At 42.0% G+C, this 17,713-nt stretch overlaps 1 protein-coding gene and 1 pseudogene across 7 annotated transcripts in view; one reads left to right on the forward strand and one right to left on the reverse strand.

Annotated features, from left to right (window-relative positions):
- Positions 1–518: 518 nt before the first annotated feature.
- The window catches only part of CENPJ (centromere protein J), a 36,842-nt gene continuing 19,647 nt past the window's right edge, over positions 519–17,713 (reverse strand). For 6 of the 7 annotated variants that reach the window (XM_025262775.3, XM_006046089.4, XM_025262774.3 and 3 more), the window contains 8 exons: positions 16,075–16,317; positions 12,958–13,042; positions 5,536–5,597; positions 5,174–5,284; positions 2,769–2,909; positions 2,606–2,690; positions 2,402–2,522; positions 519–868 (listed from right to left, as the gene is read on the reverse strand). In XM_025262775.3, the coding sequence (XP_025118560.2) occupies positions 673–868; positions 2,402–2,522; positions 2,606–2,690; positions 2,769–2,909; positions 5,174–5,284; positions 5,536–5,597; positions 12,958–13,042; positions 16,075–16,317 (1,044 nt within the window). In that variant the 3' untranslated portion in view covers positions 519–672. Of the gene's footprint in view, positions 869–2,401; positions 2,523–2,605; positions 2,691–2,768; positions 2,910–5,173; positions 5,285–5,535; positions 5,598–12,957; positions 13,043–16,074; positions 16,318–17,713 lie in introns of those variants that run through there. The other variant, XM_044927274.2, reaches the window with a different exon arrangement.
- Positions 9,717–10,030, forward strand: LOC102410443 (annotated as a pseudogene).

Genomic DNA, 17,713 nt, shown 5'->3' on the forward strand with positions numbered 1-17,713 from the left:
AGGTTACATAAATATGATTCCTTATTTTCTCTGAAAACTTTTAACACTGCCTGGTTGTTTCTCAGGCCCCGCCTTTCTCACGTGTCCTGTTTTGACCAGGTATCACCCTCATTACAGCTGCTTTCTCCTCCCATGAGATCTGCACTCGCAGAATGAACTTTTCCTACCTGTTGGACTGATTGACTTACTTCTATATTCCCTGTTTTCACTTCGCATTCTGTGACCTTGGTGATAGACACAATGCTTTAATTTCAGCACTGATTGAGTATAGTAATAGTGAGTGGAGAAATGATTCCTCCTTCAGTGATGTTTCTGAGCATGATAGGCAGTAGGAAAATCTGTGTCATAAAAACTATGTGATACTGTATTTCTGTATTTCCTGATTTTCATAGCCATCACCAAGCATAGAAAGCATCCCCTTATTAAAGTCTATGCTGCTTATGACCATAGGAGACAAGGGAGGTGAATTAAAAATGAAAGCTGCCCTGTTCATTTCAAACATTTTAAAAAGCAAGAAGTTTTATACTCCAAAGTCTTTCTATTTATTTATATACACACACAGACGCACACACACAGAGTATATAAATTAAACCACAGAATCCACAAGAAATGTACATTTCTTTTTAACAAGAAAATCAAGTTAGTGTCATTTCATGATGAGTCACACAAGTTTCATGACATTTTTGTGTCCATGAGAACATTACCATCCTTGTCTTTCATTCTTACTCGACCAGATGTGTACTTTGTCTCCTGATGCCCGTTTGTGTACACAGTTTTCACAGTGCCGTCTGGATACTCCCGTCTCTTGAACTGGGCCGTATGCAGTTCTCTTTGGCCATTATTAAACTCTATGATTTTGTTGCCATCTCTGTAAATTTTAAATAGAATTTAATTCTTTTATAAAAACATGAAGATTATAGCAGGAGAAATCTGGCAGTTACTCCTTCTCCAAGAGTATCCCTGGTCCTTATTTTAAGGATAATGTACCATTATAAAACAAAGCTAGGGCGCTAAAGTTGAGAAGTTATCAACTTCTCAACACAGAATGTTTTTTTCTATTTTGGTTACTTCTCAAATTTCGTATGAACACATATGTGGCTCTCTGCCACATACAAAGGTTAGAGAGCCACTGCTCTAGTAAGTGTGGCCCTGTGGTGTCTGCATCACCCAGGAGCTCACTAGAAATGCCAATAATTTGAGTGGGGCCCAGCAACAAGCCCTTGAACAGTCCCTCCAGATTCAGATGCACCCTGAAGTTTGAAAACCACTGCTGTAAGTGAAAAACAGCACAACTACCCTGAATGAATTGCACATTTGAAAACTGCTGAGAATAAAAGTTTTTATCACAAGAAAAACATGTAATTATGTGTGATGATGGATGTTAACTAGACTTGTGATCATTCTGCTATACAAATATCTAGTAAATTTTTGTGGTACACTTGAAACTAATGTCATATGTCAGTTAGACCTCAATTTAAAAATGATAATCCTGAATGAACTAATAACATGGGATGTGTCTGAGTATAGACGAGAAAAGACTGGCCATGAGATTAAATAGATGGCTCTAGGGAAGTTTTCATAAGAGTCAAAATTGAGAAACTTCTGAGTTTTAACACTTGAAGATCAGATAGATGGCTCTAGGGAACTTTTCATAAGACTCAAAATTGAGAAGTTTTTGAAATCTATACTGTACACATAAGCTTCTCCTCAAATTTTCTTTAGTTGAGCACCAGATAAAGACCACCAGATTTCAGACCACAATAAGGGAAAAAGTCATGACCATAAGGAGTTCCTACATTATTGCCAAGTTTACATCACATAATTCAAGTTAATGGGTACTTAACTGCTACACTACAGGAAAGGAGGGTGAAACTAAAAACAGGACTGGATCTGACAAACCGATGCTCTTCACTGTGGATTAAAGAAGTCATCTCTGACTTCAAGAAATTCAACATTCAGAAGGATAAAGAAAGAAACTGTTAACTTGTAATTGGCTTAGGCCAGAAGAGTAAAGTGCTTAGGCTGGGACAGGGAGACCCAGAAAATCAAAATAAAGAGTCCAGTTATTCTTAAAAATTGACAGGGAAGCTTCCCTTCTGTGTCTCACTCACTATTTTCAAATTTCACCAAACTTATTTCTAAATAAGTATCTGCCATCCTCCTTTCGTGAAGTGTTCTTTAGATATCCTTTAGATCTCTAGGCTAAAGACTAAGCAAATGTTAGAATCCATTGGTCTCAAACTTGTCTAAAATTCTAAAGTGCTGCAAACACATCTTACCTAGTTGAGTTCAGATTCTGAACTCAACTAAAATGTTGAATGACTTATTAAAATTTAAGATTTTTAAACTTCATTACTGATTGAAAGTTGAAAACTAGAAACCAACTTAACAGGTAACATACCGTTGTACTCTGACAACTGTACCATCTGGGAAAATGCTCTCTTCTTGTCCATCAGCAAACAAGTTTTTGATAGTCTGGTCAGGAAATGTGATTTCTTTTCTTCCATCTGGGAAATGTTTTTCTGTAAGAAAGGGGGTTATAAATATTTTATTTTTAAAGGAAGGAAGAATTTAATTGAACTGAGAGGGCAGAGCAGGTTCTCACCTATCTGGCCATTAGAGAAATGTAGAACTTCCAGCCCTTCTGGGAATGTGGTGTGGGCAGTCTGCGTGGCTGCATAGTAGTAGATCTGTAAAGACAAGGAGTCAGCACTCCGCTCCTTCAGGGGTGTTTATGCTACAGAGAAAACACACCTGTGGAAACCTACCACTCTCCTGTCTGGCATGACCTGCTTGATGTCACCGTTGAAGAAAGTGACAGTGACGGTCTCCCCATCTGCACTCACTTCCTTTCGCGTTCCATTTGGAAACAACACAACGTGGCACCCGTTCTTATAAACCTTCTCTACCTACAAAAAAGAAAACCAAACTAGCAAAAATTTCCTGAGACAACATGACAAAAACATCCCTAATTCTTATAAATTGCCTACTTTGATATTTTTCATAATAAAAATTAAAATATTTCCCGGAGAAAAAAGTTCCAATTCAAAACAATCAACTTCACCTATTAGCACATCATCTCCATTCTTAAGTCACCTATTCCCCCCAAACTTTTCAGTTGTTTTTTTAGGCAACCTTCAGATTATCACTTCAACTCTAAACACTTCAACAAATCTCTCTACTGGAACAGTCAGTAACATAACCAAACTATTATCATCCCTAACAAGCTGTAATTCCCTCATTATATCATAACCTTCAGAATGTTTTTCATAAATTTGCCCAAAAAAAAAGGCTTTGTATGGTTTACTTGAATATGGATGAAAACAAGGTCCACACACACTTGGGTTGATGTGTCTCTCTGATCTCAATTCCGGTCTCTTCGTTTCCCCCATTTTAATGCCAATTGTTGAAGGAATGAAGTCACTGAACATATAATATTGACCACATTCTGGATCTGGCCAATTGCTTTTCTATTTCTCTGTCAGTTAACATGTTCTCATATCCTGTTTTTCCTTAAAAAACCCAGTAGTTACTCTCAAGGCTTGATTACATTCCAGGTGAATTATTCTGACAAGTACCTTTTAGGTACAGCAGTGGGCTCTGTATGACAGCGTGTCCAGAAATTCAGTAAGTACGCGGCTGGCTGCCTTACAACCTCAGCACTGACTGGGTGACATCATGAGACCCGTCAACCTTTCATCTGAGGTTTCAGCAGCCACTGATGACTGCTGCCCAAGACCCCTCCTTTCATTAGACCTTGTACATTGGTGATATCCTAATTTTCTCATTCCTCTTCTAAAAAAGAAAACCCTTCCTCATCAACAATTTGTTACCCAAAAGTAAAGTGTTGCTTTTGAAGTGTGGTGTTGGTGAAGACTCTTGAGAGTCCCTTGGACTGCAAGGAGATCCAACCAGTGCATCCTAAAGGAGATCAGTCCTGGGTGTTCATTGGAAGGACTGATGTTGAAGCTGAAACTCCCAATACTTTGGCCACCTCATGTGAAGAGCTGACTCATTTGAAAAGACCCTGATGCTGGGAAAGATTGAGGGCAGGAGGAGAAGGGGACGATGGAGGATGAGATGGTTGGATGGCATCACCGACTTGATGGACATGGGTTTGGGAGGACTTCGGGGGTTGGTGACGGACAGGGAGGCCTGGTGTGCTGCGGTTCATGGGGTCGCAAAGAGTCAGACACGACTGAGCAACTGAACTGAAAGTACAGTGTACAGGAAAACTACTTTAGGATAGAGGTGACAACTTCCTTCTGATTGCTGGTCTTTGTCCTTCACTCATTCCTCATGATTCAGTGAACTTCAACCTTCTCCTTTCTATTAAAGTGGATCAAAGAACCTAGAAAAGTACATGTTCTAGAAACCTAAGGGAAAATCCCTCACCACCACCTCAGTAACAAACCCTATTTCTGTCCCTTCCCTTGTCCTTCATTCTTTAACTGGAGCACCCAGCCAGGCTATTCTCACTCAGAACCTTTCCCAAGCGCAGGAATAATACTGTTGGGCTGGGGCAGAGAAGCAGCTAATGCAGGAAATATTCAAGGAGGGGTAGGAGATCCAACCAGTCCATTCTGAAGGTGATCAGCCCTGGGATTTCTTTGGAAGGAATGATGCTAAAGCTGAAACTCCAGTACTTTGGCCACCTCATGCGAAGAGTTGACTCATTGGAAAAGACTCTGATGCTGGGAAGGATTGGGAGCAGGAGGAGAAGGGGAAGACAGAGGATGAGATGGCTGCATGGCATCACCGTCGCGATGCACATGAGTTTGGGTAAACTCCAGGAGTTGGTGACGGATAGGGAGGCCTGGCGTGCTGTGATTCATGGGGTCGCAAAGAGTTGGACACAACTGAGCGACTGAACTGAACTGAGGCTTTTACAAGTACTAGGGATTACCAAGGCTTTCAGCCGTGTCTGGGGAAAGAACAAGAAGTTTAAACAATGGGACTGTACTCCTCCTCTTGTTGCATCTCTCAGAAATGGCAACTAAATGCATTTTCATTTATCAAGTGTTTTCAGAGGAGTCCAAAGGTTCAGCCTGAGGACATGAGCCAAAGCATTGAAGACCTTAAGCCCCATCAAGTCTCCAAAGTCAATGATTTTAGAATCTGTTTCAACTATATTTTAACCCATGTCTATTTTTTATTAAAAAAAAAAAGTAACCTTTCCATCAGGATGGCTGATTTCTCCCTCAATTTCCTCTTTTTCATCCTCCTCTTTATAGTCAGGATCTGGAAAGTTCACTGGTTCAGGCAGCTCCCTGGGTGAGGCCGTCTATAAGGACAGGAGGCTCTTAGTCTGTGCTATATGACATGTAATAAAAATCTCAAGCAGCTAAAACTTCACACTTATGTCCAAAAGCCAGATTTCACCATTATAGGATTCTATGGCTAGTGTTGGTATTGTATAGAAAACCTTTATGATGTTAAGTAAAAAGCTTCCTTTATAAATGGAAACTTAAACCAGTTCACTAATCAACTGTAAGCCTAAGAAATATGTCTGAATATATAAAAACAAATATTTACCTGTCCCTTCTCCGAGCTGCCTAAATCATGAGGCTCAGACTTGGATCTTTGAGATGGATTACCTGTTAAAATATTATTGTCATAGTTTGATTATTTAATTGAAAGATTTTAGTTTACTCAATACTATGGTCAAACATTTCCTTAGTTCACTCTTCTTTACCCATTATTTAAGAAAGTTTTAGTATTTTTCTTTACTAATTCCTAGTTCTTCATTATATAAATTCAAATGCTTATTCAAATACTTTAGTCCTGATGACCAAGAAAGACAAAGACAGTATCCGTTTTCTGAAAATTTACAACCTTTCTGGAGAAAGAGACAAGTGCTCAACCAACCTAACAGATGAACCTGAAGGTGCTCTGCAGACAGTCACCAGGAGCTTTAGTTAAGAGGGCAGAAATGGAGAACAAAGAGTGGAAGTATCCAGAAAGAGAATCTGGCTTGAAAAAGAAACTGGATAGACCTAATGGCTATGGTCTAAACTTTTTAGATCATGACCAATACACCCAATTATACTGTGTATTAGGAGCACACACATTATAAAATAAGCGCACATGCGTGTACGTGCTCACACACAGACACCACACCACCACAGCAACAACAAACTGAAGTTAGGTTAAAATGGCACTAAAGTTCCTATATGCCAATGGATAGTAGTCCTAAATTTGAAGGGTTTCAAGCTCAAGTGCCAGGATCTGACTTAAATGTAAAAAACCAGAATGGATCCTGAATGCTCCAAGAATGGAGAACAGCAGAGGTAGAAGGCCCACTAAGCAGGCTGTGGGCATCTGTGGAGATGGCAGTGTGTGTGCTGTGTCAAATAACAGACCCAAGGATCCCAAGTTGCCAGGTACTAGCATTTCATACGGTTCAACCTACTTAATAGATTCAGAAAAACATCAACATCAGAGATGCGTTTAAGGACGGATGGGAATGCAGCGGGGTGGGGAGTAAAGAGAAAAGGAATCAAGGAGCACACATAGGTTTTGGCTAAATGACCAACTTCCCCCATGTCACAGGCACAAAAACCACACTGCAGTCTGAGCTCTGTGTTAACATCACCTCTGAATCCTGTAACCACCCTCCACGGAAGAGACTAATATCCTCATTTTATAGGCAAGAGGACTACCCATAAAGAAGTGAAATTCAACTACATTAAAGAAAGAAATTGGGGAACTTTTAAGGTGACATCAGCATCACGGCAGCTAAGCCATTCCTCTTTCCCCTTAACAACTAACTTGACATTTGTAACTAACAAAAGAGCCCCAGTGCCTTACACCCAGGGATCTGGGGGGATTCTTGCCCACCTGTGCATCTGAAGATAGACCTGACCTCAGTAGGAGTTGTGGACCCAAGGGACTCAGCAAATCCACCCCATCCCCACTCACTACAGGAGGAAAAACCTGGAAAGAGAGGACCTGAAGACGTCCAGGGTAGACAAGCAGGCTACCGGTGCAGGACAGAGACGAGTTTGTATGTAGAGCAGACGGGAACCCGAGAGAACTGCCCCCAGCCCAGGGGACAGTGCGTGGACCTAAGCTGTGTGGTGGTGGCAGACCACCTCTCCCGAGGAGGACATGGAAAGCTTGAGTGGAAGCGGCTGCCCAGCCGCCTGCCATGTGGCTCAGAAGCCACTTTCTCTCCAGGAGCAGCTGAACTTCCGAGGCGAGACCGGGCCTCCATGACTAGGGGGAGTCAGGAAAAGAGGAGGGGAGCAGGTAAGCACATCATGGGCACGGAGGGATGCAGCTCCTGCTGTCCACTGCAGGACCTCTACTGGAGGTCTACCCATGCCACTCAAGGATCACCCCCTGGGCCCACAGGCACCTCAGGACCCTGAACCCACACCCCCACTGCTGCCAGCTCCTTGTGTGTCTGCTGGAGTGCTCAGAAGATAGGCCATAGTCAGTCTGTGGACAGGGAAGGAAGCACAAACTTGAGCTATGGCCCTACCTCCTGGAAAACAAAAGGTTTCTAACAGCCAGCCTGGTGAATTGAAGGAACCAATGAAGTCATAAAAGCTTTGTTAAGGAAGTATCTGCTACTTCAAACTCTGGAGGTGAAGAATTCGATGACAGGTGAAGAATGCAACAGAGAGCATCTACTGCAAAGCAGACCAGATGGAAAGAACAAGTGACTTGGGAAACACAAATTCAAGAATAATACAGCTAGAAAAGGAGATGAAACTAAGAAAGCCAATGAGAGCTATTGGATTCCCACTAGAAAGGGCAAATACTTGATTAACTGTTGTTCAGAAGAGGAGTGGTAGAAAGGGGCACAGAGTTTAAAGAAATCAGAGCTTTTATTATTTAAAGAAATAATGGGTGAGAACTTCCTAAATCAATGATAATAAACCTTCAAGGCAGCCAGGGGAAAAAAAGAAGTAACCTATGAAGGCACAGTCTTAGGCTCTCAGTGGATTTCTCAGCAGAAACCCCAGAGGCCAAGAGAGGAAAACGACATATCCAGAGTATGAAACAAAACCTGCCCACCCAGACTACTATATCCGGCCAAGTTATCCTTCAGATATGAAGGGGAAATGCTTTCCCAGACAAAAACTGAGGTAGTTCAGCATCACCTGACCTATAAGACACTGCGCGAAATGCTGAAATGAGATCTTCAAGTAGAAACAAAAAGATGCTAACTAGCAACAAGACAACATAAAAGTACACAACACAACACATAGGTAATAAACGTGAACATGTACAGTCAGATAAAAAAAAGAAAAAACCTAATTCACCTAATTATAGTATAACGTTTAAAGGAAAAGAATATTTTTAAAAACACCACCTATGGAATTCCCTGGAAGTCCAGTGGTGGGGAGTCTGCACTTCCACTGTAGGACGTAAAGGTTCGGTCCCTACTGGAGGAACTAAGATCCTGCATGCTGGGCAGTGCTGTGAAAAAACCAAAAACTCCAGCTACTGTAATGTTACTGAAATCAGAGCATAAAAAAGGCAAACTGTGACATCAAAACATAAAAGGGTGGTGGAGCCTTTATAATGATAAGTTGCTAATAGCATACAGCGGATTATTTTATCTATGAGATGTTTTATGTAGGTCACATGGTGACCGCAAGCAAAAATAGAGTTGATCCACAAATACAACAAAACAAGAGATGAAGCACACTACCATGGGAAAAAATGTTTACAGAGGTAGGCAGAAACGGGGGGAAAAAGAAACAATGGAAATAGAAAACCAAAAGAAAGCGATCGATAGGATGGCGGTCATAAGTCCTTACATATCCTTACAACTAATGTAAATGCCCATAGAACAGAATAGAAAACCCCCTACATATACAATTAACTAATACTCAACAAGGGAGTCAAGAACACCCAATGGGGGGGAATGCACAGTCTCTTTATAAAGCAATGCAAAAACTGAACACATGCAGAAAAATGGATCTCTCTCACACCACTCACAAAATGAACTCAAAATGGATCAGTCTTAAACATAAGACCTGGTACTGTAAAAGTTCTAGAACAAAACATAAGAAAGAAACTCCTTAACAACAGTCTTGGCAATAATTTCTTGAATATAACATCAAAAGCACAAACACCAAAAGCAAAAACCATCGAACTTAAAAGTTGCTGCCCAGCAAAGAAACAATCAACAAATAACCTACAGAATGAGAGAAATTTTTTATAAACCATATATCAAATTAAGAGTTAATATACGGACACGACTGAGTGACTTCACTTTCATTTTTCACTTTCATGCATTGGAGAAGGAAATGGCAACCCACTGCAGTATTCTTGCCTGGAGGTTCCCAGGGATGGCAGAGCCTGGTGGGCTGCCGTCTATGGGGTTGCACAGAGTCGGACACGACGGAAGCAACTTAGCATAGCATACAAAATATATAAAGAACTCATGAGTTCACTTTAGTCGTGTCCGACTCTGCGACCGTATGGACTGTAGCCCACCAGGCTCCTCTGTCCAAGGGATTCTCCAGACAAGAACACTGGAGTGGGGTCCCATACCCTTCTCCAGGGCATCTTCCCAACCATGGGATCAAACCCATGTCTCTTAGGTCTCCTGCATTGGCAGGCGAGTTCTTTACCACCAGCACCACCTGGGAGGCCCTAAAGAACTCATACAACTCAATAATTAACAAACAAAGCACAAAAAAATACAATTTAAAAATGGGTTGAGGGCTTTCTGTGCTGGTAGCACTCTCGCAAACATGGTGAATGTTCCTAAAAGCCGCTGAACTAAGTATGGCAAGCACCAGCCCCACAAAGTGACCTAGTACAAGAAAAGCAAGGATTCTCTGCATCCCCAAGGAAAGTAGCATTATGACAGGAAGCAGAGGAGCTACAGTGGGCAGAGTAAGCCAATTTTCCAGAAGAAGGCTAAAACTACAAAGACTGTACCAAGGCTTGAATACGTTGGGGTGTTGAGCCCAACTGCAGATCTAAGAGAATGCTCGTTATTAAGAGATGCAAGTATTTTGGGCTTGGAAGAGATAAGAGAAAGGGCCAAGTGATCCAGTTTTGAGCTTCATGTTTTAAGAAGACAATAAAAATTTGAGATTGTTTATGTGCTTGCTTCAGCAGCACGTATACTAAAAATTTGAGATTGTTTTAAAAAAATAAATAAAAATGGGCAGAGGAACTAACGACTATTTTTAAACATGGTATCCAAATGTCCAAGAGGTACATGAAAAGATGCTCAACATCACTAATCTTGAGGGAAATGCATATCAATGGCTAGCAAAAAAAAAAAAAAAAAACCCAGACAAGTGATAACAAGTATTATCCTGTTAGGTAACAAGGATGTGGAGTACAGGAAACCCTTGTACAATGGTGGTAGGAATACAAATTGGTACAGCCACTAGGGAACAGTATGCACATTTCCTCAAAAAATTAAAAACAGAATTACCGAACAATTCAGCAATTCTACTTCTGAGTATATATGTCCAAAGGAAATGGAAACAGGATATTGAAGAGATACATGCATTCCCATGTTTACTGCAGTATTATTCACAACAGTCAAGATACAGAAATAACCTAAAGTGCCCTTCCATGAATGAATGAAGAAAATGTGGTACATATATACCAGGGAATATTGCTGTATGGTATAACTTATATGTGGAATTTCAAAAAGCCACACAATAAAACAGTGGTTACTAAGGGCTAGGAGGTGGAAATTAGGGTATACCAACTTGCAGTGAGCTGTAAATAAGTCCTAGAGATACAAAGCACAGTGTAGTGAACAACAATACTATGGTATAATCATCAAACTTGCTAAGAAGACTAGATCTTAATTATTCCAACCACTAAAAAAGAAATCATAATTATGTGATTTAATAGAGGTGCTAGGTATGGACACATTGACAGTCACATTACAATATCTAAATCCATCAAATCAACATGATGTACACCTCAGATTTATACAATGTTATATGTCAGATATATTTCAATTTAAAAAGATACTTTTTATATCTAACATATTAAGAGTAAAAAGACAAGCTATACACTGGGAGAAGATACCTGCAATACATGAAACTTACAGGATTATGAGGATGTGGGGACCCTCCCACGAACAATAAAGAAAAAGACAACTCCACAAAATAAAGATCTCATCAATTTCTTCTCAAAGATGAATTCTGAACAGCTACTAAACACAGGCAAATGTGTTCAACATATTTAGTAATGGTGATGCAAATTAAAACTATGAGATTCAGATATATTCCTAACAGACTGGCATGAATTTAATTCTGAAAATCAAGTAATAACAAGATGTGGAGCAAAGCAAGCACTTACATTGCTGGTGAGAGAGTAAAATCACTTTGGGAAATATTTTGGCAATATCTGTTAAAGATATTCCTACAAATTACTCAGTTTAACTCTAGCCCTAGGTATATGTCTTAGAGAAATGAATGTGTACCAGAAATAAGTAAGAAAGTTCACAGCATCATTGTTTAATATCCCAAAACTTAAGAAAAACTTAACCATCAACAGAAAAATAGCAAACTGTAATATATTCATAAATAGAATACTAATACTACCTAGCAGTGAAAATTAGTGAACTAGATCAACAAGACTGAATCTCAAAAACACGTAGTGTAAGAAGAGTACAATGGAATACATACAGCATGACTGACTCTTCAGAAAGTTAAAAAAAAGTAAAACTTTTTTTTTTAGGACTATACCTATGAAAGTAGAAACTATTTTCAAGGAAAAGCAATGTAATATGATCACGGAGGGGGCAGTTCTGAGGTGTTGCTAATTCTTATTGTGGGCAGTGGTTACTCATATTTCCTTTATAATTTTCAAACCACATATGTTATATCCACTTCTATAAATTTAATTTACAGAAATAATTTCTAAAACTTCAGGCAGATTAAAGACCCAGCTGTGAAAACAAAAGTTCATAGACGAAAATAGTGTATTTGTGACTTGATGTTTGAGAAGGATTTCTTAGTCACAAAAAGCAAAACCATTTTTTTAATTGATTAAATTCAATATTAAAAGGGAAAACACATGTATAAAGCAACAAAAACCAAAAAGCTAAATATAGATGGGCAGAAGATACTGGCAGTGCTTATAATTAACTTTAATAAGCAAAACCTGACAAGCACACACACACAGTTTTAAACGGGCAAAAGAGATGAACAGGCAATTCACAAGAGGAAATTCAAATGTCCACTAAATATCAAGATGCTCACATTAGCTCATCGGTAATCAGGGAAATGCATATTAAAATGACAGTGACTCATCATTTCACACCCATCTCACTGGCCAAATTAAAGTCTAAGTAGATCAAGTGTTAGAAGCACAAAGAGCATGTTCTGTTGACAATTAAAAAAAAACTGCAAAGGGAAGTCAAAGTCGCTCAGTTGTGTCCGACTCTCTGCGACCCCAAGGACTGTATAGTCCATGGATTTCTCCAGGCCAGAATACTGGAGTGGGTAGCCATTCCCTTCTCCAGAGGATCTTCACAACCCAGGGATCAAACCCAAACATCTCCTCAACTGAGACAAGCCTGATGTGACCCAATATCCTACCCCTGACATTTGTCTGAGAGAAACTCACATGACCAAGACTTGTCCTATTCATTCTGTGACAGACATGGAGAACGTGAATGCCCATCAATAAGACAGCTTAACTGTGGCAAATATACATGGAATATGTACAGCTGGAGTTTATATGTATTACTGAGGGTAGGTCTTAAAATAGAGTGAAAGCAAATGGCAGAGGGATGGAGTATGACACGATACTACGTTGATTTATGGACACAATGTACTAAAAGAATGAAAAATAAGAAAGGGAATGTGGTCTGGGTGCAAATTAACTGGAAGTAGGATGGATACACAGGGCTTCAATTATATTTACAATATCTTATTTCTAGTAAGTTGGTGTAAATTCTCCACTCTTTAAATTTCTAAAATATTTTATAAAAAGATCATGCAACTATCTTACCTTGTGTTGGCAAATAATTTTTTTTGTACTTTTCTACCTGGGTTCCTGAAGAAATCTGACTCTTTTGAAATCGAACTGATGAATTCTATAGTATGAGAAAATGTTGAATATAAAATTAGTCTACACATTAGTACAAGGAAAGAAAGTAACAGAACTCAGCTTGCAAAGGGAATATTTTAAGTGTGTTCAATTTATGCTGTTTTCATGTATACTGAGTGAACAGGCCACCGTGAACCAGCTGCTACCAGGAATGGACTACACACATCCTCACACGCCACCTCTGGAAATACATTCACTCTTCAAGTGAGGCACAGCAGACAATGTGAAACAGTTTTTGTGACGTTACCAGAGCGGTCAGAGGAGAGGGCTGGAACTCATGGTCAGACACCAGGAGACTGCACACCCTGTCCTCCCACCCCCCGGGGTTAGAGGTCAAGGGAGATGTCCTCCTTGCTCCCATCTCCTCCTCCAGCCAGATCTCCTTCTCTCCTGACCAGTCAGTCTCATCCACATACCCTGCTTGTCAGGAGATGATGCCATGGCTGCCACCTCCAGACCACCCTCTCCCACCTCAGCTAGGTACTCCAGTGGACAAAGGAGAACTAGTCATTATCAATATCTGCAATTATTAAGAGCTGCAAAAGTATCAATTTCAGAGCAACCTACAAAATAATAATCACTCAAAAAGCCAGTGCCATTTAATAAAAGGCCAAAGTATTTAGGGGTGAGATGCCACAATTTCTGCCATTACCTTCAAATGGTTCAGCAAAACACTTTACATGGAAATGTGGCAAAAGGGAACAATGACTGGATCTAGGTGAGTGTTCAGGTATTCATCATACTATTCTTTCAAATTTGTTTGGCTCAGCTTTCATAAAAACATAGTTGGGAGTGGGGGACTCTCACCCTCTGACTCCACGTCCTGTTCTCCCAGCTCACCCCACTGACACCCTCCCTCCTCCACAGCTTACAGCCTGCAGGGTCCCACGATCCACTGATCATGTTTCCTGTATCTCCCCAAACCTCTGCCCTTCTTGAGCAGACTGAAATCATGGCTCACTGCAGTCACTCTTGCTATGTATACTGTCAACTTCCACGCCCCTCTCACTCTGGTATTCACCGGGCTGACATATCTCTGCTCTCTATCATTTACACTTGAAAAGCTGAATAAGAAAAAATAACAAACAATTCCTACTTGAAACATACCATCTCTAACCTCTGTGGAGTCAGACCACATTTCCCCCTAGCTTTGTGCTCTTGCAGACCCCAACTTCCCGTCCCTCCCTCCCCTCAAAGCTCCCAGAGCCCCCTCCATCCCCTCTCTCAGCAGAGAGCCAGGCTTCCCACTCCTCTGAGAAAAGGTAAAGGGTTGGGGGAACTTCCCACCAAGGGCTCCCCTACGTGCAGCTCTGGGTCCACCCCTGAGCCGCCCCATCACCAGGCACAGACGTCCACGCCAGTGCCTCCACCCCTCAAACCCCAGCCCCTCTCCGCGTGCACACCGCTTTGACAGCCCTCGCGTGGTCTCCTCAAGGTTTTCCTCTCCGCGTACTCGGTCCTACTAACACATAAACACTTGTTAATTTTCCCATCTTAAAACAAAAGTAAAAAACTTCCCCTGCAGCTACTACCTCATTTCCTTGTATTTACGACCAGACTTCTGCACGAAGCTTTACACTCTGTATGAAGCTTCTCACTCTCTCACCTAGTCAGGCTTTCCTCTGGCAAATCCGAGGATCCACTTTTAGCCCTCACCTTACTCACACCAGCCACAGGGCTCCTCTGGCCTCGGGACTCCCAAACCGTCTTATCCTGGCTCACTGAGCCCTCTCCTGGCCATTGTTCAAACCTTGCTTTCTCAGGAGAGCTTTCCCCAGATGCTGGACAGAAAACTGCAACACCCTCCCCCAACAGGTATCCCGCCTCCTTGCTTTTTCTCCTTAGTCCTCATCACAACCTCACACACCATGTCCAACACTCATCTTTCTCCCACCACTGGAATACAAGTTCCAAGAGGACAAGAAGTCTGTTTTGTTCACTGCTTGATCCCCAGTGCCTCAGTGTCTGCACATCACAGCCATGAATATAGATGAGTAAAAACAGTTGATTCAAAAGGATCATATGCACAAAAAAATGAGAATCTCTGCAGAAAATTTACTTACCCTGTTTTAACTGAGATTACCTGCCTATTGTGTTATAATTCCTCTACAAGAATTATCAAAATGAGGGACTTCCCTGATGGCCCAGTGGTTAAGAATCCATGTGCCAATCCAAGGGAAAACAGGTTTGACCTCTGGTCTGGGAAGACTTCACACACCACAGAGCAACTGAGCCCATTGAGCCACAATCACTGAGCCCTCAGGCTGCAGCTGCTGGGCCTGCACGCCCTGAGCCCATGTGCCACAAGAGAGGCCGCTGCAGTCAGCCCACACAACTCGAGGAGCCCCCACTCGCGGCAACTGGAGAAAGCCCATGCACAGCAACAGAGACCCAGCACAGCCATAAATAAATAAACAAAAGTTTTTTAAAAAAAGATTAAAAGTGGGACTTCCTTCATGGTACAGTGGTTTTAAAGAATCATAAAAACGAGTTTGAAATCTTTACAATGCACAAAAGAAGAATTTAACTGTGGTGAAATACACATAGAACTACCATCTCAACATTCTCAAGGCAGTTCAGTGTTTAAGTACACTCACACTGCTGTGCACTCGCACCACCATCTCCAGAGCTCTTACCTCGCAAAACTGAGTCTGTACCCAGGAAACAGCAGCGCCTCCTCCTCCCCACCCCCAGCCCTGGCACCCACCCTCTATATCTTTCTACGAATCCAACTCCCCAAATATTCAGCATCTCTCCAGGGTGACAGAGGCTTCCCTGGTGGCTCAGTGGGAAAGAATCTGCCTGTAATACAGGAGACGCAGTTTGATCCCTGGGTCAGGAAGATCCCCTGAAGGCGGAAATGGCCACCCACTCCAGTATTCTCACCCCCACTCCAGTATTCTCACCCGGAGAATCCCACGGACAGAGGAGCCTGGTGGGCTACGGTCCATGGGGTTGCACCGAGTCGGACATGACTGAGAGACTAAACGACAACAGAGACAAGGTGACAAAACCTACCAAGAACCCATCTTTCTTTGAGGCGGTCACACACTGACCCATCTTGGCGCTGCTCTCTGTGGCTTCTGCTTTCTTCCAGGCATCCAGTCGGAACCTTTCCATCACTTTTATTTCCTCCCGGAGGTCTGTGTTCTCTCTGACCAACATTTCTATCTGGCTTCTAAGACGGCCATGTGTACTGGACCACTTTGCTTCCTTTCTTTTCAGATCTTCCTGTAAATCAGATACCTGCCGCTTCAAAGCCTTTCAAAAAAAAAAAAAAACACAAAACACCATTGCGAGAATTAAAACAATGCAACAGAAGAGACAACACATCAACAAACCAGGATCGCTAGCCCAGCACAAAGAGCAGAAAAGGGAAGACTTAGCGAATCACATTTCAGAAACATCGGGTTCCTCAGGAAAAGGAATGGGGTTCAAGCTGGAGTCTCACCTCATACCATCAACAAAATTCCAGGAGTCAGCGGGTGGGGGCCGGGTGGGGGAGGGTGTCACACATCACATAGAAGCCATGAGGTAATCGAGGTCTAAACTAAAATATTAACTGAAGTAGAAAGAGACAAGTGGGGTTATCTGGTGAAGAAAACAGTAACAGGAATCCATGACTAACTGAAGGAAGAGCAGTGACTAAGGGAATAAATGAAGTCAGAACTCCCAGCCCTGAAACTGGGTCTATCTGAAATTCCTGAGAAGAACTGGGTCTGAGAAAATGACTTGTTTCATATGCACTAAATGACTAAGTGAAGAAACTCCTGGAGATGTCTGAGGAAGCTGCTTGCAACTGTACAAACAGAAATCAGCCACCTGCACCCATGTGGGTACAAATTACGGGGAGTGACTGAGAGCGGAGGGGAAGTCGAATCAAGAAAGCATTGCCACCACCCACAAGCTCACTCCAACTGAGGCGGCCCACCACTTCGTGAACACGTGTGGGCCTGAACACCCACCCGCCCTATCACAGCCTCACAGCAGTCAACAGAGCAGCAAAGGCAACAGGGGAAGGAACAGGGCTCAGGGGCCCTTTCCAGGTGTGACTTCAGAGAGAGACGGAGGCTGGACCCAGGTGAGGTCAAGGCCCTTCCCAGGGTTCGACATCAGAGAGACAGACTCAGGGCCCAGATGAGGTCAAGGCTCGTATCCCAGTTCTGTGCCTTGAAAACACATGAAGCAAGGTCATTACCTCCCTGAACTACCTATTTATAAAACAGTGGGGTGCAACCAACAAGTGAGCAATTTCTAACTGGTAACCACTGTTATCATGTGGGAAAATAAACTCTTCTACTAAAATGGTAACTCATAAACCTAAATAATTTAAGAATTCAAAGCCAAATAAACCAAAAATAGACAAATACTATCGGAGAAGGCACTGGCGACCCACTCCAGTCCTCTTGCCTGGAAAATCCCATGGATGGACTGAGCCTGGTGTGCTGCAGTCCATGGGGTTGCTAGGAGTCAGACACAACTGAGCGACTTCACTTTCATGCACTGGAGAAGGAAATGGCAACCCACTCCAGTGTTCTTGCCTGGAGAGTCCCAGGGATGGCAGAGCCTGGTGGGCTGCCATCTATGGGGTCTCACAGAGTCGGACACGGCTGACGCGACTTAGCAGCAGCAGACAAATACTATATGGTATCACTTA

This window comes from Bubalus bubalis, chromosome 13 (assembly GCF_019923935.1).
Source record: "Bubalus bubalis isolate 160015118507 breed Murrah chromosome 13, NDDB_SH_1, whole genome shotgun sequence".
Classification (NCBI taxonomy): Eukaryota; Metazoa; Chordata; class Mammalia; order Artiodactyla; family Bovidae; genus Bubalus; species Bubalus bubalis.